This window comes from Leopardus geoffroyi, chromosome D2 (genome assembly GCF_018350155.1).
Source record: "Leopardus geoffroyi isolate Oge1 chromosome D2, O.geoffroyi_Oge1_pat1.0, whole genome shotgun sequence".
Taxonomy (NCBI): Eukaryota; Metazoa; Chordata; class Mammalia; order Carnivora; family Felidae; genus Leopardus; species Leopardus geoffroyi.
In genome coordinates this window covers 78,745,870-78,768,461 of record NC_059334.1, presented here as the reverse complement: position 1 = coordinate 78,768,461, position 22,592 = coordinate 78,745,870, and the positions used below count along the sequence as shown (strand labels likewise).

The 22,592-nt window shown below is 50.9% G+C and overlaps 1 protein-coding gene across 2 annotated transcripts in view; it reads right to left on the bottom strand.

Annotated features, from left to right (window-relative positions):
* Window positions 1-7,431: 7,431 nt before the first annotated feature.
* BTBD16 (BTB domain containing 16) overlaps window positions 7,432-22,592 on the bottom strand; it is a 46,470-nt gene continuing 31,309 nt past the window's right edge. The window contains exons 11-16 of one of the 2 annotated variants that reach the window (XM_045439736.1): window positions 14,664-14,755; window positions 13,699-13,781; window positions 11,387-11,464; window positions 10,146-10,244; window positions 8,660-8,833; window positions 7,432-7,580 (exon numbers count right to left, since the gene is read on the bottom strand). In XM_045439736.1, the coding sequence (XP_045295692.1) occupies window positions 7,512-7,580; window positions 8,660-8,833; window positions 10,146-10,244; window positions 11,387-11,464; window positions 13,699-13,781; window positions 14,664-14,755 (595 nt within the window). In that variant the 3' untranslated portion in view covers window positions 7,432-7,511. The remainder of the gene's footprint in view (window positions 7,581-8,659; window positions 8,834-10,145; window positions 10,245-11,386; window positions 11,465-13,698; window positions 13,782-14,663; window positions 14,756-22,592) is intronic. The other variant, XM_045439737.1, reaches the window with a different exon arrangement.

Here is a 22,592-nt window from a genome sequence, read left to right as displayed (position 1 = left end):
CATCCCCACCATCTCCCCCCACCCTGTAGGCTCCGTGAGGGTAGGGCCTGCGCTGTTCACCTTTGAAACCCTAACCCAAGCCTGACCCACGGCAGCAGCCACTAGCAGTCTGTCGAATGAACGAATGAGTCAGGGAATGAAAGCACAAAGAGCACATGACTCATTCAAGGTCACCAAGGGGAGCCCGTAGGAGCCTTGTGTCCTGTATCCACCCTGCCCGGCAGGGTAGCCCCTAGCCACATGTGGCCACTGAGCCCTTAGGATGGGGCCCGTTGGATGGAGACATTTAGTGGTTAATTTTATTTCATTTTAACTTATCTGAATTTAAATGACTGTCAGTGTTGGTAGAAGTGGGGGTACCATCGTTGTATGGACCCCCCATACAGAGCTGAATTTGCTTTCCTGGCATGAGAGCCTTTCTTTCCCCCCAGCTTGGCTTCTTCCTGCCCCCCCCCCCCCCGAAGGTAGACTTCACCCAGCGGTCTGTAAATGTTTGGGGGGAGGGGGTGGTGCCCAGGCTGAAGTTACACTCCTGGGGCCTCCGGGAGAGGCCAGGAGGCTCAGTACCCTGGAGGGTTTCCAGAAGCAGGAAGGACCTGGGGGTCCCTCCTCGGTGGGTGCAACTGTCACTTCGCTCCTACTTGCACTTGTGGCCATTTAAATACATTAAAATGACCTAAAATTAAAACTCAATTTCTCAGTCCCACTAGCCGTATTTCAAGTGCTCCGTGGCCACACGGGGCTAGTGGCTACCATACTGGACAGGGTGGATCTAGGGCATTTCCATGATGGCAGAAAGTTCAGTGGACAGCACTGCCCCGAGGATTCCCTCACAGAAGTTTCTCCGTCTCTGTCTCCTTCGAGAGAATCTGCCGTCCCTGCCCGGTTTCTCCAGGGCTCAGGGTCTATGGACCAGCCCCCACCACCTCCTACACCAACACCCGGCGTGCAAATGCACAAATGCAGCTTGGGACTTCCCCCACCCAGTCCCTCGGAAGCCCACCCACTCCCGGCAGCTCAGCAGCCCCCCGCACTTCCCCTGCCCAGCCTAGGCTCGCAAGAACAAAAACTTCCTCTCCCCTGTCCGCTCCCACGGACACACCAGTCTCCAGGATGCAAAACCCTCCAAAGAGGAGACACGAAAAAAAAAAGTAGCTCTTACTCTTTCGGATTGGTCCTCCATCCGATGAGCCTGTGGAAAGGGAAGGCAGTTCATTTCTTCCCCAGGCCCTCCTTCTCCTGGCTCCTAGGTTCATCCATCCGCTTCGGTTCTCCTCCACCTGGGGAATCAGAGGACTCAAAAGATTGCGGCTGGAAAGGTCCACCCAGGGCACCTAGTTTCACCTTGTCATTTTGTATAAGGGAAAGCAGGCCCAGAGAAAGGAAAGGAATCTGCCGGATATCACACAGTGTCCGTCTTAACCTTCAACAGGTACCAAATGACCTCAAGCGATGAGGGAAAAGCAAGAATAAATCGTATTAAGCTCCTGTTATGCGTTGGGGGCTTTGTAAATCACGCGTCGATTTATTTAGCACTTACCACGGGATTACTTGCCAACTTCAGATTAGGCTCTGAGGCTCAGGGAGGTTAGGTGATTTGCCTAAGGCTACACCGAAAGTAAAGGGCAGAGCCAGGACCCAAACTCTTGACTTTAAGGCTTCAAGGTGTTGCACGCAGAGTGGCTTCTGTCCATCCCTCTTGGACGCAAGGTCTGGAGAGGTGAGCCAGCTGGTGGGTGATGACAGAAGCAGAGGAGTTCACGGCCTTGGCACACAACAGGTTATGTTGACCAGCACTCACGGTCACTGCTGTGGGCATGTGACTGTGAGTTTTAAAATTCTGGTCTAGGGGCGCCTGGGTGGCGCAGTCGGTTAGGCGTCCGACTTCAGCCAGGTCACGATCTCGCGGTCCGTGAGTTCGAGCCCCGCGTCAGGCTCTGGGCTGATGGCTCAGAGCCTGGAGCCTGTTTCCGATTCTGTGTCTCCCTCTCTCTCTGCCCCTCCCCCGTTCATGCTCTGTCTCTCTCTGTCCCAAAAATAAATAAACGTTGAAAAAAAAAAAATTAAAATTCTGGTCTAGGGGCACCTGGGTGGCTCAGTCGGTTAAACGTCCGACTTCAGCTCAGGTCATGATCTCGCGGTCCGTGAGTTCAAGCCCCACATCGGGCTCTGTGCTGACCTCTCAGAGCCTGGAGCCTGTTTTGGATTCTGTGTCTCCCTCTCTCTCTGACCCTCCCCCGTTCATGCTCTGTCTCTGTCTCAAAAATAAATAAATGTTAAAAACAAAATTAAAAAAAAATAAAAATAAAATTCTGGTCTAAGTTCTCATGAAGAGAAGAGCTTGTAAGATCATCCCGGAAATTTTTTTTTTGGCTCAAGACCCACGCTCCCCAAGTTCAGAGATTTTTCTGACGTGAACACTGTAGACGTTCAAAGGACCAGCGCCTGACGTAGGCTGTGCAAAAGATCACTTTCAGCCACTAAGCAAGGGGGACTCCGCAAGGTGAAGTTTTGGGGTGCGAATTTCTGCGGCGAAAATCCCGGTTCCCCTTTTGGAGGCAGACCTCGCCCCCTAGTGGAAAGGGGTGGCGCCTCCTGAAAAGTCGTTTCTTTCACAGGACAGGAAATTTGGTTGTGAAACTAAAATCAGCGAGGCGAAATAGATTCACAGGTCTGGTGGAACTGTCAGATTTTCCCCACCGGGCAAGGAAGGCAGTCGGTTGTGTGTGTGGTGCCTCGGGGAACCCTGTGGTGGGAAGGACACCCTCAGGGTGGAGTCTCTGGGCGCAGGAGGGGGGGGGGGGCGTGCGCGGGAGGGGGGGGCAGACGTCCTGCGTTTGGACCTCCCAAGAAGCCTCTTCAAGCGCAGGTTCCTAGGCGTCCCCTGGACTGCAACGTCAGCCTCTGCAGCTGGGGTCTGGCCACCTCCTCTTGCACCAGCTCCCAGGGGATTCAGGTGAGGCCTTCCATCCAAGAGCCCTGGACTGGGAGACCCGCCTGCTCCCACCAGTGGGCCGCCTCCGCCCCCCCACCCCCACGCCCCGTCCTCCACCTGCAAGGATACTGCCCGCCCTCCAAGGCCCATGTATGTGCTACCTTCTCAGTGCGATCACCCTCACCCCGTCCCAAAGCCCCGGTCAGAATCACATGGCCTTTCACATGGGACACCGCCCTACGCGGCATGGTCCTGCATGCCCCGGATGTTCAGGGCACCGTTTTATTGAGAATAAGGTAGGCGTTCATTCAATACTTGAATTAAGTACCCTCAAACATTTCGCCTCTTCTCATTGGTCATGGAGGGAAGTGGAAACACATCGGCCCTGTGGCCAGCCCTGAGTGGCCCCCAGCTCTGTCACTCTGGGGAGCCTTGGACCCCTAAGTGCCTTACTCTCTGGGGCTCAGCTTCCACTCTTACCAGATGTGGAAGGTACAGCTAACTCATGAAGGGTTAGGAGAATTCCATGAGAAGGTGGGTGGCAAGTGCCTAATGGGTCAGAGGTGCTTGGTAAGCATCTGCCAACCAGAACTGTCCCTCCAGCTCGCTGGGCCTCGGTTTCCCCCACTGTACAATGGGCAGGTAGAAATGACATCCAAGGGCCCCTCTTGTTGCCAGTCAAGTGCTTCTTCCTCCTGCCCTTCTGTTGTTGGTCCTGGAGGCAGGAGATTCCTACCCTTTCATTGGGGGGCTGCCTTCCTCCTACATCCCGGGCTTTTGGACCCTCACGGCTTGGCTATGAACCTCAGGGAGATAGTTTTGGCATTCCTGCTTTGCGAGTTTTCTCGAACTCTTGGGGGGTCCGGGATCACGAGTTTGCACGTTCCGCAGGGCTAAGCTGGCACTGTTGCACCGTTTAGATGGTGGGCGATCATCCCTGTCTCAGCAGTGTTTCCAAACAGCCTCTTCTCTCTTGGACATCTGCAGACTCACACTCGCTTCTCAGAAGGTTTTAGTTCTCACGTTCGCTGTTATCCCACAGGACTCTGGAAAAGCGCCAGGAGGCCACTCTTTTTCTAGAGCCAGTATCATCACGCCCCCACACGGCTGCACAGGGGCCGGCGTAACGGGGCTGTCACACGCAGCAGTGGCACAGGCTCGGGGTCCCAAGAGGAACCGGCGAGGCTCACTGAGGGTAAGTGACAGGTGACTTTTAAAGTGACAGGCGACTTGTACAACTCAGCACAGTTTGGAGGTGACGCAAATGACACCATTCGCTGTCTTCTTCCCCAAATACTCGCTCCTTGGTTAAGGAAATCATTCTGTTTCATCCTTAAGAATAAAATCAAGGTTCTAAGGAAGAAGCGCGGCATAGTCCCATTTTGAACGGGAAAAAAAACGCCACAAAAACTGTAAGTGCGCCTACAACTGATTCCCAAAGGTTGCCTGCCAGACTTGGGAGTGATGGAGATAACAAAAAATAAAATCTAATACAATAATAATAAGTTACATAATAATTTGACAATAAATAACATTTTAAAACAAATAAATAACTTTATAATAAACATAATAAAATCCCGGCGGACTTTATTTTCTTCTTGGTATTTTCTTCTTTTTCTTTGACAAGCCTATATTATTAGAAATAACATTTCCTGTTCTAAAAAAAGAAAACTGAAACTATCACGCTTATTTGAAGACAAACCGTACCTCCCTATGAAAACATAAGTGAATCTCTTAAACAAGACGTTGAACACAAGAACGGGAGTGCGCTGTGTGATACTGTCGATTGAATATTGCAACTAAATGGCCAAACTAATTAATGGTGACAGTTGGGGCAGTGTTTACTTTCGAGGCGTAGTGACTGGGAGGGTAGTGAGCAGGGGTGGGGGTGTCTGGGGTGTGGATGATGCTCTTTTGGGTTTTGATCTCGGAGCTGGTTACATGTGCGTGCTCACCGTATGTAATTCATCAAACTGCATCATAGATTTTTAGCATTGGTTTTTTATTTTTTTCAAATATCACATCAGAAGGGCGCCTGGGTGGCTCATTCGGTTGAGCGTCTTACTGCGGCTCAGGTCATGATCTCGCAGTTTGTGAGTTCGAGCCCCACGTCGGGCTCTGTGCTGACAGCTCGGAGCCTGGAGCCTGCTTCAGATTCTGTGTCTCCCCCTCTCGCTGCCCCTCCCCTGCTCCTCTCTGTCTCTCTCTGTCTCTCCATAATAAATAAATGTTAAAAATTTTAAATATTGCATTAAAATATTATTTATCTGAATTTGAGTACTTGGGTGAGAGGGGAGCCCTGCAGGGATGGGAAGAATTATCCATATGGGGTTTTCCAACCACCTACCCCACTGGGGCACACTTACCAACTAATCAAAAGCTTTCCTATCAGGGGCTTGTCTGGAAAGCACACAGTACTCCAGGGATTTCAAACAGAAAGAATATAATACAGAGAACTGATTATGGGGATGAAGGAAGAACTAAGAAGGCAAACAGAGGATGAGATAACCCAGAGACTCGCAGCAGAAGGAAGCGTGCACTGTGGCCTCTTGGCCTGAAGGGACACAGAACCAGAAGCAGGGCCATTTCATGGACGCTGGGACCATGGCAGGAGGCAGGCAGAAGCCGCGAAAGAGACACAGCTGCTGCTGGAAAACGCCTGGCTTCTCCTAGTCTCTTGTCCTTCAAGCCTCTGTCACTACTTCCCATGGGCAGGACTTGGCCAGAAGCAAGCTGGTGAGGGAGATGGGCCAGGACTTGCAGACGGGGGGCAGGGATACCCCTGGAAAATGGATCCAACTCCCAGTTCTCTGCTCCAAGTCTCCCACCTTCCCACCAGCCTCCCTCCCTCCCTCCCAGGTCACTCTGCATGGGGCATCGGTCCTCTGCTGGGAAGGAGGTCCCTTCGGCCCATGTCTGATACTAAGGTGATCATTAGACAAAATTTGCCCACCTTGGTATCTGCACAGCATCAAGGATGCTCCGTCACTTTCCCAAAGACACTGGATAACATGCTGCAGTGGGTACACTTGAGATGACTCCTTGTATAACCCCCTTCCCTTGAATGTGGGTAGAACATGTAACTCACTTCTAGTCCAGACAACATGGGTAAGATGGTTGGATGTCACTCCCAAGATTACCTTGGTATAAGACTGTGTCTTAACGGCACAAGCAACACTCTCCTGTTGGCCTTGAAGGACAAGCAGCCATGCTTTGAAATGTCTATGGAGAAAGACTCCCAGCAGGGGACTGCAGGGGGGCCACCAGGACCTGGGTGACCTTCTCCCAACAGCCAGTGAACAGCCAGGCCCTCAGTGATGCAGCTACAAGAAAATGAATCTGCCAACACCGTCATGAACTTGGATGTGGGCTCTCCCCCGGTCATGTCTTCAGATGAGAACACAGCCCAGCTGCCACTAGACTGCAGACTTGTGAGACCCTGAGCAGGGGACCCAGCAAAGCTGCCTGGACTCCTGACCCACAGCAGTTGTCAAACAATACCTGTGTGTTGTTTTTAGCCACTGAATTTGTGGTCCTTTGTTACGCTGCAACAGAAAACGAATCTGCAAAGTGGGGAGAAAGGCTCTCTACCTCACTTTCTCCAAACCAGTGAGCACCATTTGAAAAGGCAGATGGGAAATAAGTCACTCTGTACATTGTAACGGCTCCCTTCCCTTCCTGCCGCCTGTTCTGGCTGAACCAAAGCTGCAAGGACAGTGGTCTGGTGTGTGCTGTGTAGCAGGCAGAGACGCACAAGTGCTCCCAACCGGAGTTCGGTGTCACTGCTGATGCGCCCGTCGCAGTGTTCCAGCTCAAGCAGCAAGTTAGGGCTGACCTCCAGCTGCTCTGAGGTCAAGGATGGTGAATGGACTCACGTCTCGTACTTTCCATCCACAAATGATACAAATATGGTGCTCTGGTTTGAAGGTCTCCCCAGAACCCCTATGTTGAATCTTAACCCCCAAAGGTGATGGGTATTTGGAAAGTGATTAGGTCGTGATGGCCCCATTCTAACCATTATAAAGTGACCCCACGGGGCGCCTGAGGGGCTCAGTCGGTTAAACATCTGACTCTTGGCTCCGGCTCAGGTCACGATCTCATGGTTTGTGAGTTCGAGCCCCACATGGGGCTCTGTGCTGACAGGGCAGAGCCTGCTTGGGATTCTCTATCCTCTCTCTCTCTCTCTCTCTCGAAATAAAGAAAAAAAAAAAAAAAAAAAAAAACGTGGCCCCAGAGGCCCCCTCGCCCCTTCCACCATGTGAGGGCCCAGCGAGGAGGCAGCCGTCTGTGAACCAGGAAGCAAGTTATCACCAGCCCCCACCCTGAATGTGCCAGCATCTTGATGTTGGACACCCCGCAGAACTGTGCGCAGTAAACGTCTGCTGTTTGTGAGCCCCCCGGCCTGCGGTTCTCTGTCACAGCAGCCCGACAGGGGGCCCAAGTTCTGCTGAGATCGCTCGCTGCCCACTAGGAAAGTCACCTGAATGCTTGAGCAGTCCCTTTAACGCCGTTTTATTTTCTTTTATGTAGACCCTGGCGAAAGAAAGAAAAATCCCACACGTTCTTCTGGAAACTGTCAAGACATTGGGAAGATGAATGAAAAACTTGCATAGATTGGAAGGCCCACGGTGTGGATTTTCAAGGCCTAGAAGATGAAACGGAAGAAAGCAAACGGGGCTTTTAGGATGAACACGATTGCTCTCTTGAGGGGGGGGGGGGAAGGCCTTAACAGTGGTGTAAGCAGCCATTCCCAACTCTGGCTGCACATTAGAACCGCCTAGGGAAGGTCTGTAAAGCAAACTTTAAAACATTTAAGTATGAATGACTTAGATACAATAAAGTGCACACATCTTAAGGGTTTGGCTCGGTGGATTTTCACGAGTACACCTGGGTGACTGCCATGCCAATCACCACAGAGAACATTTCAGGCACCCCCCGAAACCGTCACGTTCCCTCCTGGCCAATATCCTGGCGCCCCGCCCTCCCTGCCCCCACCTCCACAAGGGGAAATTGCGGTTCTGATTTCTGACATTGCAGAGAATAACTTGGGAAGCTTTAAACAACACTGATGTCGGGCCCCACTGCAGAATACATCGCCTCAGGAGCTGGGTGGCATGCAGGCCCGTGGACCTCGCGAGCAGCCCAGCGTGCTGATTTCTGATGCGCAGCCGGACGGGGAAGGACCCCCTGGCTTAAAGCTGAGTCCCACTCCCTGCGGGGCACCCAGGGCGGCCTCTGGACCTCCTGAAATTCACGCTCAGAGTTCCTCCTAGGACTACAGACAGGCTCTCTGGCAGACTTTGCATTTTACCCGTCAGGAGCCAGGCCAGGTACAGAATCCGCCTGGATGCTTGCGCCGGCCACTGAGGCAGGTGGGCCAGGCCACGGATCTTGGGGCACGTCACAGGGGATGTCCAGGCAACAGCGGAAGCGATGGTGGCAGGCACACTCCACCAAACCTCCCCTCCTCCCAAAACAGGACCCTTTGACATTTACAAACTGGATCTGGCGTGATAGTGATAGCTTTCCACAGCCTCAGCTTTTTATTCTAGGTTTCTCTTGAGCGTGACGTGGAGCTGTGACCATCTTTTAAGAAAGCGAGCAAGCTTCCCCTGTGGACCACTGGAGATGGAAAGCCAGTGATCACCCAAAAAAAGGAGTGGTGGAGAGAAAGTGCAAAAAAAAAGACATAAAAGAGAAAAGAAGTCAAAGGCAAACACTCACGTGACTTTTGCAGGACGGCTTGGAGAACCCAAACTTCTGGGTGATCTGGTTGGTCCTGAACTCCTGCCACTGGCCGTCCACCAGGGTCTGGGCTCTGATCTCGTACTTCACCAGGCGTTCTGCCCGCAGGCTGATGGGGCCGTGCTCGCAGACCACGTCACTGTGCCTCACTCTCTGCAAGGAGGGTGACCCACCTCAGGTGGAACTGAAACTGGGGTGACCCAGAGTTAGCAAAACGTGGTCTGTCGACTCTCCCGTGTAAGGTGTGCGGAGAGCAAGGGGGTGCTCCCCGCAGCCCCACCTCCTGAGAACGGCTGCCACTGCTGAGTCAGCTCGCAAACCACCCCCCCCAGACCACCGGCAGACAGACTGGGGTCTGGCGAGCCCAGAAAAATGCCACTAAGTCAGGCTGTACCGAATTGGAAGGTCTTCACTATCGCCTTGCCAGGATTTAAAAACCAATGGAGTGTGCACACGGGTATTTCGAGGGGTGTTGTTACATAATTCATCTCCTGCATCCAGTAAATTCCATCATGTAGGGAAATGCCTGAGTCACTGAAGACAAGAACTGACCCAAGGAAGAGATGTGACTCACTCAAGGGCATGGAAGGAGGTAGCGGCGAAGCTGGGGCTGAAGCTCAGGTTTCTGCAGGCGTGCATGTATCCATTTACCTGCTCACAATACAAACGCACCTCCCCGTGTTCCGGGTACTGTGATTAGTGGTGATAACAAAAAGACTAATGAGATACGGTTTCTCAAGGAGCTTGATGCCTTAGAGACAAGGCAAATCCTAAGGGGGACATAGCGGTCCCTGATGATAGTGGTCACTGTCATTGTCGGCATCATCATATAGTGCCTCATGCGTCAGGCCCTGTTCCACATGCTTTGCACAAATGAACACAGTAATATTGCCCACAACCAAGTCAGGTAGGTCCTATTACCTTCCCCATCTCAAGGCCCAGGAAGCCAGACATGGGGAGGCTCACGGGCTTGTCAACATCATGCGGCTCACCAGGCAGCTTGACTTCGACTCTGCTCTAAAACACAGCACTCCTGCAAAAGCCTGTAGCAGGATCACCGAGGCGAATCCCTCTGTCCTCCTGAATTCACCGGTGTCCTGTCCACCGCCCTGCTTTGCCTCTCTAAACAAGACTGTTACCTCTTCCCTCCACTGAAGAATGATCATCTGCAAAGCATCGCCCATCACGCAGGAACAGAGGAAGAACTGGGCCCCAAACGTAGAGTCGGAGTCTAGAACGGAACCCCAACTTTGCCAATAGGGGCCATGTGGACCCTCAAACCTCCCAAGGTTGTAAAAATCAAATGGCCTCACAGGTATGAGCATAATTAGCAGTAGGCTTATAACACATTTCATATTCATCATTAGCTAATGATTGATCAATTATTATTAATTTCATATGAATTGACTCTGGATGTAAAAGACTGTTTCAGAGACACAACTTTCCTGTGCGCTGTCCTTCTTACCTGCATGTAAAAACTGTAAGAGGTAGTATCATGTCTGACTCCCTTTATCTCAAAGAAGAATCCGTATATGGCAATCACTTCCGAATGAGTTGTATACTCCTAAGTTGGGAAGGATAAACAAACAACAAAGTGACAGGGAAAGAAACCTTCTGTCTTCAAAGGCAAGAGGACACAGGAAAAACAAATTCTAGCTGAAACAAAAGCGACTAATTTGACACACAAAAGTGACTAATTAAAACACAACAGCAATTTTAGCTCAGGAAGGGCCAAACAAACTGTAGTGACTTCACAAACCCCAAGGGTTGTACTCAGTGATGATCTTAACTGCTCTGCACATCCTCTAGTGGGGAGAAGGATGAGTTAGGCATGTTCTTAGATAATCTGTGGCCTGCAGACCTATGAAGCAAAGCATTTGCTCCAGTTTGGATGGGCCTAAGAGATACTCCATATTCATGGTATTGCAAGGTGTCCTCCTGGCCCCTGCGGTGTGCGGTCTGTCCACTTAGGCAGGTGTAGGCAAGCGAGGTGTAGACCCAGCCCATCCAGGCCTGACCCAGAGGGGAGTCTCTGATGATAGATTCAGAGCCCCGAGTCCCTGAAACACAACTTCTTTTGAGATCACTACTGGAGTGGCTTTCAACAACTGAGTACAGCAATTGCTTGGAGAACTGTGCCCATCCCAGGGAACCCAAGACAGAATGCAGCCACTAGCCCTGCATACACCCCTGGTGGCTGAGTGCCCACATACCTTGCAGCCAAGTTCCCTGACCCACTCTGCTTTGATTTGGGGGACCCATGAAAATACCCGCCCAGAATAGCTTCCCCTTTGTAACTGCCAGCACAGGCTTGGAGTGGAATCTCTCCCGGAACTGTTGGCAAGTCTTGATGTTTGCGGGGAAGAGAACGACCAATTCATCCCAGCTTGCCCAGGCCTTTCCTGGTTTCAGAACTGAAAGTCCTGCTTCCCAGGGAAACTCCTCCATCCCCGAAAAACGAGGAGAGTTGGTCCCCCTCAAGGAGAAATTTTGGATGTGCACATCAGATAAATGAATGGCCTGTTCCAGGCCCCTGTCTTGCGAATTGTTTTTCCCAGGGTGTGGTGGGAACATGCAGAAGAGACATGACTATTTTCTTTTCTTCCCTGGCCTTCCTAACAGAGGTAAGAAGCGATTATACAAATGTCCTTAACCAAGCATGGGAGAAAACGGTCCTTCCCCTTGCTTGGGCCCAGGGGTCTGTACCTGGTTAAAGAGCAGCCCGAATCTCACAGCCTGGGTGGTAAGATCTTTAACGTGGGCCATGTCACCCCCACTCTCCAGCTGAAAGACAGGTGCACAGAGTTCACTGGCAATCTGACCCTGGGACACGAGCATCTCTCCCCATCTCTGCGTCGGTTCATTGATCCCACAACCCCCACCGTGCTTGATAGATAGCTCTGTCTCTGGATCCCACACTTGGCCATGAATCCAGTCTGCAGTATTTGTCGACGCCGACTATGTGCCAGGTACTGTGCTTAATGCTTTCAGAGAACGAGAGATGAGAACAAGAAAAATTCCTGAGAATTTTCCCCGGGTAAATAAAATGTGCACATAAATAGCCTGATTGTGATGCAGAGAACGATCACGCCCATAAAGTCACAAGCGTCATCCCACATGGCGGGCTCCATGACATGGCGGGATCCCACAAGGGGCAAAAGGAAGGAGGTGGGCCAGGTCAGAAGAACATGAAGAGGGTGTGTGTGGGGGTGGGAGGAGGGGACCTTCCTGAGGAGTCCAGCCCCAAGGACTGTTTCCCGCCTCCACTGTGCTCTGTTAGAGCATAGTTCTGAGTTACGTCCCAGAGAGGCTCGGTTCCATGGAGTCATTATCTGTTGTGCAGGGGCACTGGGTGCTGTGGTTTGTACATTACAATAGGTATTTGTTGGGCTGAATTGAATTTTAACTAGTGACTCATAAATCTTCGGAACTCAAACACTGCCCTACTTCATCTCTAAAAATGCACAATTGGAAACACAAGAACTACAACAGTTGGCAGAGGACAATTCACAAAGGGGGAAATGCCACTTGGAAAAATATCCGTATTTCCTAGTAATAAAGGGAATGCATATTGAGAAATGAGATTTCGTCGTTTGCCTCTCATTTGACCCAAATGATCCGAGATAAAAACGCCCAATTTGCCGAGCATGTACGAAGTGAGGCAAGCTCATTCATTACGGGGGGAAGAGCGTTTTGGTCCCAAACTGTTACTACGTATCAAGAACAAAAATGAACATTCCTTTTCTGGGCCAGTATTTTCTGTTCTTGACAATCTCCTGCAAGAAAGTAATTCTAAGGATAGTAAAATAAACCATCACGTGCAAATATGTTCAGCCTACAGCCATGTCTAATAGTTAACAATTAGGAGCGTGGCAAATTTTCTGCACTAAAAGAGAGGCAAAGTAGTGTTGTTTATATAGCAGATGATCTTGGTGGAAGAGTTTGCGGCCAGTAAAACACAACGAGATCTTAGTAGTGGTTGTAGGTTGTCTTTGGGTGATGGGTCTGAGGTGAGGGGTATGTCTTTTCTTTCATTCAGTTTCTCTGCATTTAAAAAATGTCATGGGAATCCAAGCTGGTGAAGCCACTCTGGAAGACGGTATGGAGGTTCCTCAAAAAACTAAAAATAGAACTACCCTATGACCCAGCAATAGCACTACTAGGCATTTATCCACGGGATACAGGTGTGCTCTTTCGAAGGGACACATGCACCCGCATGTTTATAGCAGCACTATCAACAACAGCCAAAGTATGGAAAGAGCCCGAATGTCCATCGATGGATGAATGGATAAAGAAGATGTGATTTATACACACAATGGAGTATTACCCGGCAATCAAAGAGAATGAGATCTTGCCATTTGCAACTACGTGGATGGAACTGGAGGGTATTCTGCTAAGTGAAATTAGTCAGAGAAAGACAAAAATCATAGGACTTCACTCATATGAGGACTTTAAGAGACAAGACAGATGAACATAAGGGAAGGGAAACAAAAAGAATATAAAAACAGGGAGGGGGACAAAGCATAAGAGACTCACAAATATGGAGAACAAACTGAGGGTTACTGGAGGGAGGGTGAGAGGGGGGAGGGGCTACATGGGTCAGGGGCACTAAGGAATCTACTCCTGAAGTCATTGTTGCACTGGATGCTAACTAATTTGGATGTAAATTAAAAAAAAAAATAAAATTAATAAAAAAAATTTCAGTAACAAGCACAGGTTATGTGTGTGTCCATGGGGGAGGGGGGGGCTGGGTCAGGAGGGCGGGGCAGCCGGTGGTCCCAGACCCTGCCTCACTCCCCAGGTCAACAGTGCACATGCCTGAAGCGCCTGGCTCCGCCCAAGCCTCCTCCCTCCACCCCCGCCAGGCTTGAATCTCTCCACTCCCCTGAAGGAGGAGCCAGAAACATCCCGACCTCAAAGGCTCAGAGGTTTCAAATGCAAAACACGTCTCCAGAGAAAGCCAGGTCAGAAAAGCAATAAATTTCAATAATTGTTTCCTTGCTGAGCTGGCAACTCACTGCGTGGTAATGGTTGGCTGTAACCCGGATCAGCCAGGACTCCGGGAAGAAGTTAATGTGCCTTAACTCCTCCAGATTTTTGCCTTGGAAGAAACACAAAGAGAACATTTTTATAGATTTATTCATAACAGAGCTGCAGAAGTCTGATTTGCAGAGAGAAAAAGGAGGAAGTCAAGGGTTGAGGATTAGAGGGCCTGGCCAGGGCCCCCCGGGGGTCACAAGGTGCGTGGAGCCCAAATGGACCGGCACAGAGCACTTCCCCCCAGAGTGTTCATGGCCCCCTGGCCGAAATCCTGCCCAGGAAGGGAGGGCTGAGTTCGGATCATCAGTGTCTTTGGGAGCGTCTAGAAGCAACTTGGACGAAACTACCTGGGGTCCATCAACCATTCCTGGGTTTTAAAGCTATGCGTTTTATCTGGATAATTGGAAATGGCTTTGAAAAATTTCCCAAATGTGCTTTCATTCGCAAAGGTCTGGGAGGGGGGGGGCACCCGGGCAGCCCCAAAACCCACTCCCCAGGGGGCTTCCTCCTCTTTCCAAGTCACAGATGCCTTCCCCCAGGCCCAGCGCAGGAGGCTGAGAAAGCCAGGTCTGGCTCACAGACCGGGAGTCTCCTCCCCAACCACGGAGCAAGTGACCTGGAGGGGACGCCGCTCTAAGATGCAGGGCACGTGGCTAGATGACAATAACACAGCCCTTGGAGGCTGCACATACTTTCACAATCCATAAGTCCCTTCATCCAATATCATATTTCACGGAAGCTCTGACTATCCCCCATTTTACAGACCGGGACACTGAGACCAGGCAGTTATGTGACTTTCCCAAAGTCACACAACTTGGAGGTGACCATGCCATATCCCAGCTGATTCCTTTGGAAAGGCCTGCGGGGTCTTTCCTGGGAGTTGCTGAGGGTGGGGCGGGTCCCCAAGGGCCTTCCCAGATGCACTCACTCAGGCAGGGCTTACCTTTGATGATGCCGTGCAGGCGCAGGCAAAGGAAAAGTGGCACCAAGCTCTGTCCCGTGTCCTGATCCAGAAAGGGATACTTCCTGGAGAAGCTGAGCAGAGGTGCAAAGAAGAACAAGAGACTGTCATTAAACCTCCTTTCTGGAATTGGCGAGGGCTAGCGAGAGTCATGTCAAAGAGACTACTGGTTTCACCAGTCAGGGGTAGATGTGCTTGGTTCTCTCTGGATGGGTGAGGCGTGCAGAAGCAGAGGGCAGCTGGGACAGCCTGGGTGAAGGCTGACCCCACAGGTGATAACGAGACACTGGTCCTAGTCCCTTGCCATCCGTTGCCACGCTACGTACAGAGCAGGTGCACAGCACATACCGATGAAGTAAGTGACTGGCGGTAACATATGTTCCTTTACGGAGGGTTTCAAGATACATTTTCTCACTTGAGTCTCACAAACTTCTTGCGGGCCAGACAGGGCAGGTGTCATGGGCTCCATTTTGCAGATGAAAAAACAAAGGCTCAATTAGGACTTGAACGCAGGACTTTGTACTCCTCCTCTACACAAGCTGCCCTTTCAATAGTGGCCAACTTAGGTCCTTCAAAAGTGCCTTCTGGTAGGGTTAAAAAGAAGGAAAGCGGGTGACGAATTTCAGTAGCTGTTCTGCAGTTACCGTCGGTACTAAGCTCCAGTTAATTTCCATCCATGCTGAAGGTCAGGGCTGGGTTGAGATCAGATTCCCTTTGCGAACACGCGTACACGCAGACACACATCCACCATTCTTGTTTTGCAACAACTTGTTTCGTAAAAGGGTCACGTTTCATCAATGGGGACAACGGGAGTAATTTTTCCGAGTCCCTTTGGAAACGCAAAGTCATTCCCTCAAGGCAGACCCGTATGAGACCAGCCAAGGGCGCCCGCAGATTATTTTTCCATGAATCAAGAGTGATGTTCAAATCACACCCTGTCTCAGCCAGACTGAACGCACCATTGGCCCCGTGTCCCGCTGGAGGTGCCCACCAGCCTGCTAAGGACCATTTGCTTTCAGAAGTCCTAGGAATTTCTGGGACCCTCCGTGTCCGCGGTCCCAGGAGCTAGTTTAGGGACGCTGAGGCGCGTGGGGTGGGAGAGGGGCAACAAGACAAACGAGTTGATTCAATTCAGTGATTATTTGTTAGATGCCACTGGGTGCCAGTCTCTGGTGGTAGACAGATCAGGCGTAAATAAAGGAATGCTGATGCTTTCAGGCACAGTACAGTTCTACTGATCCCGGAACCCGCCCTCCGTCAGCCTGCACACATGTAGCTGGGCTAGTGTAGGCCAGGCCGGTACCCAGAGAACGTGATGTCTTAGCTGGACGGATAACACTCGCTTGTTCCCTTTCCTGCCTCTCTCTCACCATTTAACGGAGGAACAAGCTAGGGGACATCATACTGGGTGTAGGTGTCACGGAGGGAAGAAGGGGCCAAGCTGGCACAGCCCCTCCAGCCGAGTGCTCTAGGGAATGAGCCTGCGTCCCCGGCAAGGGCACCTACGTTCTGGTACTGCCCTAAGAAGGGAGGACTTGCTGGAGTTGCCGGTTAGAGACACTTTCAGCCCAGAAAGCCGAACAGTTGAGGACAGCACGTCCCCTGCGACTCAGAAGCCCCCAGGCACCAACTCTGCCGCTTTGTGGGACGGCTGCTGGGAGGGTACAGGAAGCCAAGCCGCAGAGTCTCCCTGGAAGAGGCGCTCGGACCCGACAGCCCATCAGCCAGGAACTCTCCCGACAGACCTCCCTTCCCAGAGGGTTCGGGAAAGAGCTTTGTGGAGACAGGTGATTGGACTTTAAGATCCCTCTGGGTCACAGGAAAGTGGCACCGATGGTGGCTGACTTATGAGCAGTCATGAGTCTGCTCATCCGTTGTCTAATCATGCTTCCGTGAGCTTGGACTAGCTTCCGGTCCTGGACCAGCTGGCCATCAGTCACGTGACTGAGCCTCCCCGAGCTCCAATCTCCTTCTCTGTCAAGTGGGGACAACGGCCATGTGAGCCTCCATGGGTATCAAGAAAGAGTAAAGGTGATGGTGCTGGGCACAGCTTCCAGTGCCCCACAAGCACTCCGTGCCTCATGATTACCACCACTGTCCTCTTGTCCCTGGGAAAGTGACCTGGACTCAAGCTGTCCAAGGGCATGGAGTTGCTTTTGGTGGCATTCATTGTCACTGCCAGCCTCTGAATTGCCCAAGCCTTGGGCCATCTCAGAGGAAGAAGGTGGTGGCTTCAGCTGTTGATTTTCTAAAATCCGAAAGCATCGGAGGGATGTGGTCCAGCACCTTGAACCAATGCACACAGCCCTGCCCTTGGAGACGGGTGAGGCCGACTGTTGCAGAGCCAGGACTCTACCTAGGCCTCCTGAGAACAGCTCAGTGCGTTTTCCATCGAACCCGGCTCCTCTCCACCGTCTGAAGGCAGAGGCATCCTCTACTCTCTGGCCCGATGATGGGCTCATTACCCCAACCCAATGTGACAGGAAGCTAACACAAAGCTGGGGGGCCTCTTTGCCCGGCTCTGTTGGTGGGATCAAATGCTGGCCTGGCTTCCCCTGGCACTCAATGCCATCCGTGCAAAGATCCCTTTGGGTTTAGCACTGACTTTTCTGGAACGAACGTCAGGCCATGGTGTCTGCCTCCTACCGGTCTTCAAGAAACCCTTGGGGCATGACCCCTTTGGGGAGGACAGTTCATAGGTCCCTGAGACTGAAAGACATGCCCAGGTTGGCTCTGGGTCCTGCTTTCAAGGGCCCCGGGGACAACCCCCCCCCCCCAGACTTCCTGAAAGGCAATGCCCAGGACAAGTGTCCCTCTGACTGGCACCAGTCGTAATTTTAGAGCTGCTTTTAGCCACAACCTTCTCACTTCCCCCATCCTGTCATCCGTCGGAGTCATTTATCCTTCCTGTGTGTCTGACTCAGGGCCCCATGACCCCAGCACCTCAAATTTTAGCCTTAAAATATCCACTTTGGAATTCCGACACATGATATTCCATGAATGAGCCTTGGAGACTTTACGCTCAGGGACATAAGCCCAACACGGAAGAACAAATTCTATGTGATTGCACTTACATGAGGTTCCTAGAGGAGTTGAATTTATAGAAGCAGAAGGAGTACTGTGCTTGCCAGGGGCAGGGGGACAGGGGAATGGAGATCCGTTAATTGTTCAACGGATAAAGTTCCAGTTTGGAAAGATAAAAACATTCTGGAGATGGAAGGCAGGGATGGTTGCACCACAGTGTGAATGTACTTAATTGCCACTCAATGACACACATAAAAGTAGTTAAAATGGCAAATTCTATCTTTTTTTTTAATTAAAAAAATTTTTTTTTTTTAATTTTTTTTTTCAACGTTTATTTATTTTTGGGACAGAGAGAGACAGAGTATGAACGGGGGAGGGGCAGAGAGAGAGGGAGACACAGAATCGGAAACAGGCTCCAGGCTCTGAGCCATCAGCCCAGAGCCGGACGCGGGGCTCGAACTCACGGACTGTGAGATCGTGACCTGGCTGAAGTCGGACGCTTAACCGACTGCGCCACCCAGGCGCCCCTAATTAAAAAATTTTTAATGTTTTTTTTTTTTTTTTTGAGAGAGAGAGTGCCAGTGGGGGAGGGGCAGAGAGAGAGGGAGACACAGAATCCGAAGCAGGCTCCAGCCTCTCAGTTGTCAGCACAGAGCCCGACGTGGGGCTCGAACTCATGAACTGCGAGATCATGACCTGAACCAAAGTCGGAGGCTTAACCGACGGACGGAGCCACCCGGCGCCCCTAACAAGGCCGATTTTATCTTAATACTTTACTATCATAAAAAAGAATTAGGATTAAAACATTACTTCATTTCTGTGAAAAAATATTTGAAATAGTAGTTTTAAATTTTAAGGTGAAGCGTGAAAAAAAAACTGCACTCTTTGAGGCAATACCTCGTGAGGAGAAGGGCACACCGCTTTTTTCCAGCCGTCCCTCAGTATAGACCTGGGTGCCTTCAGAAAGCCAGCAACCACGAGCCCATCCTCTAGCCTCTTAACCCCACGGTGCAGTAAATGAAACGCTTCTGATGGCTGCTCCCACTGTCACCTATCAGATGTCACTGCCTTTCAGCGCCTCCCGCCAAGGGCCTTTTCTTCGAGTCCAAACGAACTTGCACCTGATACATGGGTCTTGCTAACGTCCCTGCAGAAAGGTTAGGTTCTCCTCCAAAGACTTCCAGCCGGCTTGTGGCAGGAGCGGGACCCAGACTCAGGGCCACCATCTGCTAACATGCATCTTATTCACTGAACGTATTGTCTGTCTCTGCTTCCGAGGTCATAAACGCCGCGAAGCTGGGGCTTGGCATCTGTTTTGTTTGCTCTTGTCCTCTCGGCGCCTCTCGCAGGGCCTGGCGCTCAGCCGGCTTGCAATTTGTTGAGTGAATGAATTGGATGAGGAATCGATCCCGCCAACTCAACGGCCTCCGTCCTGCCATCCCCTCCCTCCATGCGCCCATGTGTCTGTTCAAGGAACGCCAGCTGTCCCGCCCCAGCGCATGCACGCACACGTGCACACACGCACACGCACACACACACACACACACACACACACGTGTGCACACAGACCAGGCTGCTCCAGGCTGGGTTTCCTGTGCTATGGGCCCCCCTGCTGTTGCCACGCTTATTTGCTGGGTCAAGTCCTACTAGACATTCATTGAGACCCAGTTCGATGTCATCTTGACAAGAAAGTCCGTCCTAACCTTTGCCCAACGGCAGAACTGGGTCTAGAAATCCTGTGTAACGATAACCTTAGCTGCCCTCTGGAGGGACCTCTTGCATTGGACGCTCTACACTTCTTGGGCTCCTTCCACGTCTCTACTCTCATTGAAGATGACACACTGGGTCCGCCCCGTTTGGGTGGCAAGCCAAGAAGCCATGTGGCCGAAGTGAAAAGTTAGTAAGGAATGGGGGTAATATTTAGGGACCTTGAAAAGAAAGGAGATTCAGCTTCCAGAAAGCCAGACTCTAGGGGAGCAGGGGCAATGTGGTCAGGGCAAAAGAAGAAATTTAAAAAAGGCAAGAAACACCAAAGTCCAGCGACGGGAAACCCCGTTGTCCCCAAATATACCTATCCCCCTCTATAGGGCTTGGCTAATCTGAGACCAAACAATTTAATGGCGCTCATGTCCGTGACTCATGGGATATTTCAAAATGAATGTTCCGGTTAAGAGATGAGAGTTCTCACACCAGGGGTGCCCGGTTTCATGATGACTCTGTTGCCACATTTCAAATGCCACTAATTAATCACAGTAGATGCATGGCTTCTGGCCGCCCCAGCACATGGGGTCACAAAGCGTCTCCCTGGAGACATCAGCAGGCTCAGGGGTCAGGGGCGCAGGCCGTGGCATGGTGGCTCTCCTCCAGGGCTCCCCTCACAGGGTCTGGGGGGAACATGGTGCTGGGTTTGTCAGGTCAGTGCCCACCCACCCAGTCAGCACACGTTCTTGTTCCCTCTGCACACAGGAGCTCAGAGGAGGAATCTGTCCCGTGTGCAAGTGAGATCTGGGAAGGCTTCCCGGAGGAATCCTCGGCTAGTGCTGTCAAGGTTGGATCAGATTTGGACAGGCCCCAGGAAGGAGGGGAGACTCAGCAGCAGCGGCCAGGGAAATCTAGGCGTTGGAATCGTGCAGAAACTGGCTTCACTGACTGTTTTCAGTGACCTCCTTCAGGAAAGGTTGTAAGCCCATTGCTGGGACCCATCCTTGTGTCTAAGAAGGACCCACTTAGTGATTAACAAATCAGTTAAGGGCCAGAATTACAATCTGGAGAACCTTAAAATAAAGGGATGTGGGGGTGCCTGGGTAGCTCAGTCGGTTAAGTGTCCATTTCTTGGTTTCAGCTCAGGTCATGATCTCACAGTTTCATGGGTTCGAGCCCCACGTTGAGCTCTGTGCTGGCAGCGTGGAGCCTGTTTGAGATTCTCTCTCTCTCCCTCTCTTCTGCCCCTACCCCACTCGTGTTGTCTCTCTCTCTCAAAATAAATAAATGACTTAAAAAAATAGAATAAAAGGACGTGTCCAAAGATCTAGAAGACCCTCCACCAATTCATTGCAGAAGGACCCTGAGCAAGTCCCTTGCCTTCCCTGGCTGTTCCTCCCTGGACGGATTTTATAGATACGCTATTGAGTGAAAGGGAAGGCAGACATTAAGACGTGTATATTGTAAGATTCTGTTTATGCAAAGTTCAAAAGCAGCCAAGACATCTTGAAAGTAAAGGAAGCCTGGATGTTGTTTTCCTTTTTCTGGGAAAGGTGGGGACTGAGATAAGACATTTTAGGTGACTGGTCGAGTCTGTCCCTCAGTCTGGGCCCTGCTGACACAGATGTGTGAGCTTTGCGGAAATCCACCTAAGGTCTGTGCACTTTTCTGTATGTATTTTATACTTTGGTTAAAAATGTACCTTTGGGGCGCCTGGGTGGTTCAGTCGGTTAAGTGTCTGACTCTTGATTTCCGCTCAGGTCATGATCTCACAGGTCGTGGGATTGAGCGCCCCCTCCGGCTATGTGCTAACAGCTGGGAACCTGCTGTCTCCCTCTCTCTGCTCCCCACCTTCTCGCTCAAAATAAATACATAAACTTAAAAAAAAAATGCAGTTTTAAAAAAGTGAAAAACTTGCCTGCCTCTGGCCCTACTCCAATTGATGAGTTTTTACAGTTTTCCTGGACTTCTCAGACTGCTAACTGGAAAGAAATGATGACTTCTCCTCTGTGGATGGAGTCTGTGTGAGCTTTGCTTACATTTTTTGTTTTTCCTACAAGGAAATGTTAAATTTAATTCTGGCCGGTCTATTTGTTTTTCTAAATTAACCACTGCCAGAAAACAGACTGTGGGGGCCAAGGGGCGTGTGCGTGCATGTGTGTGTGTGTGTGTGTGTGTGTGTGTGTGAATGCTCCCCTCCTATGCCGTTATACTCAGCCATGAAAAGAAGTTGCAAAGTGTTTGTACGTGTCTGGCTAGGTAGAGAAACTTCCCCTTCAGCTTTCTGTCAGGGTCTGTGGCATAGAATGCATGTTCTAGAACTACCGGTAGAATGAATAAAAACTTGAAAAAAAAATCAAAGAATGAAAGAAACTGGGAGAATAAACAAGGCTTGGACCTATGTCTTTATTTGCAGGCATTGCTGGTACTGGGGTCGACTGTTCAAATACCTTCACTCCTAGCATGCTTTCCAGACCTTGCTAAGACAGATAAGAAAAGGGGCATCTGATCTATTTAAAAAAATTTTTTTTAAGTTTATTTATTTATCTTGAGAGAGACAGAGAGCTCGAGCAAGGGAGGGGCAGAGACAGAGGGAGAATCCCGAGCCGGCTCCATGCTGTGAGGGCAGAGTCTGATGCAGGGCTCGAGCTTTTGAAACCGTGAGTTCATGACCTGAGCTGAAATCAAGAGCTGGATGCTTAGCCGACTGAGCCACCCAGGCGCCCCTACTTTTACTCAATTACCGTTCCAAACCCTCCGATGCGGGCGCCAGGCCGGCCAGGGCCACAGGCACGGCTGCAGCGTGGCCTTGTTTCCAGTGGCTCACAGGGCCCCACTAGCTTGTGTTCGGGCCACTTGTCCCACTGCTGCACGTTACAAAAGTACGGTCCCATTTGGGAAGTCCCCATATTGTGGTGGCCTCAAGATGTCCACTCTGACCGCTGGGAGATCCCTCATAGATCACTCTGTCATTTACATTCTTTCATCAATACACGTAACTTTAAAAACTGGGCCAAAGACTCAGCTTCCTTGATTCTCATTCCGAAGCCTATGTACTGTCTCCCAGGGGGTCTACTCCTCTGCCTCATCTTTTAGCGTCCCTGGCATGTCCCGTGGCCACAGAGACCTGACCAGCTGTTCCCCTTGGTGCCTCATTGAGCCGTGAAGGTCAGCTCCCCTGGTGAC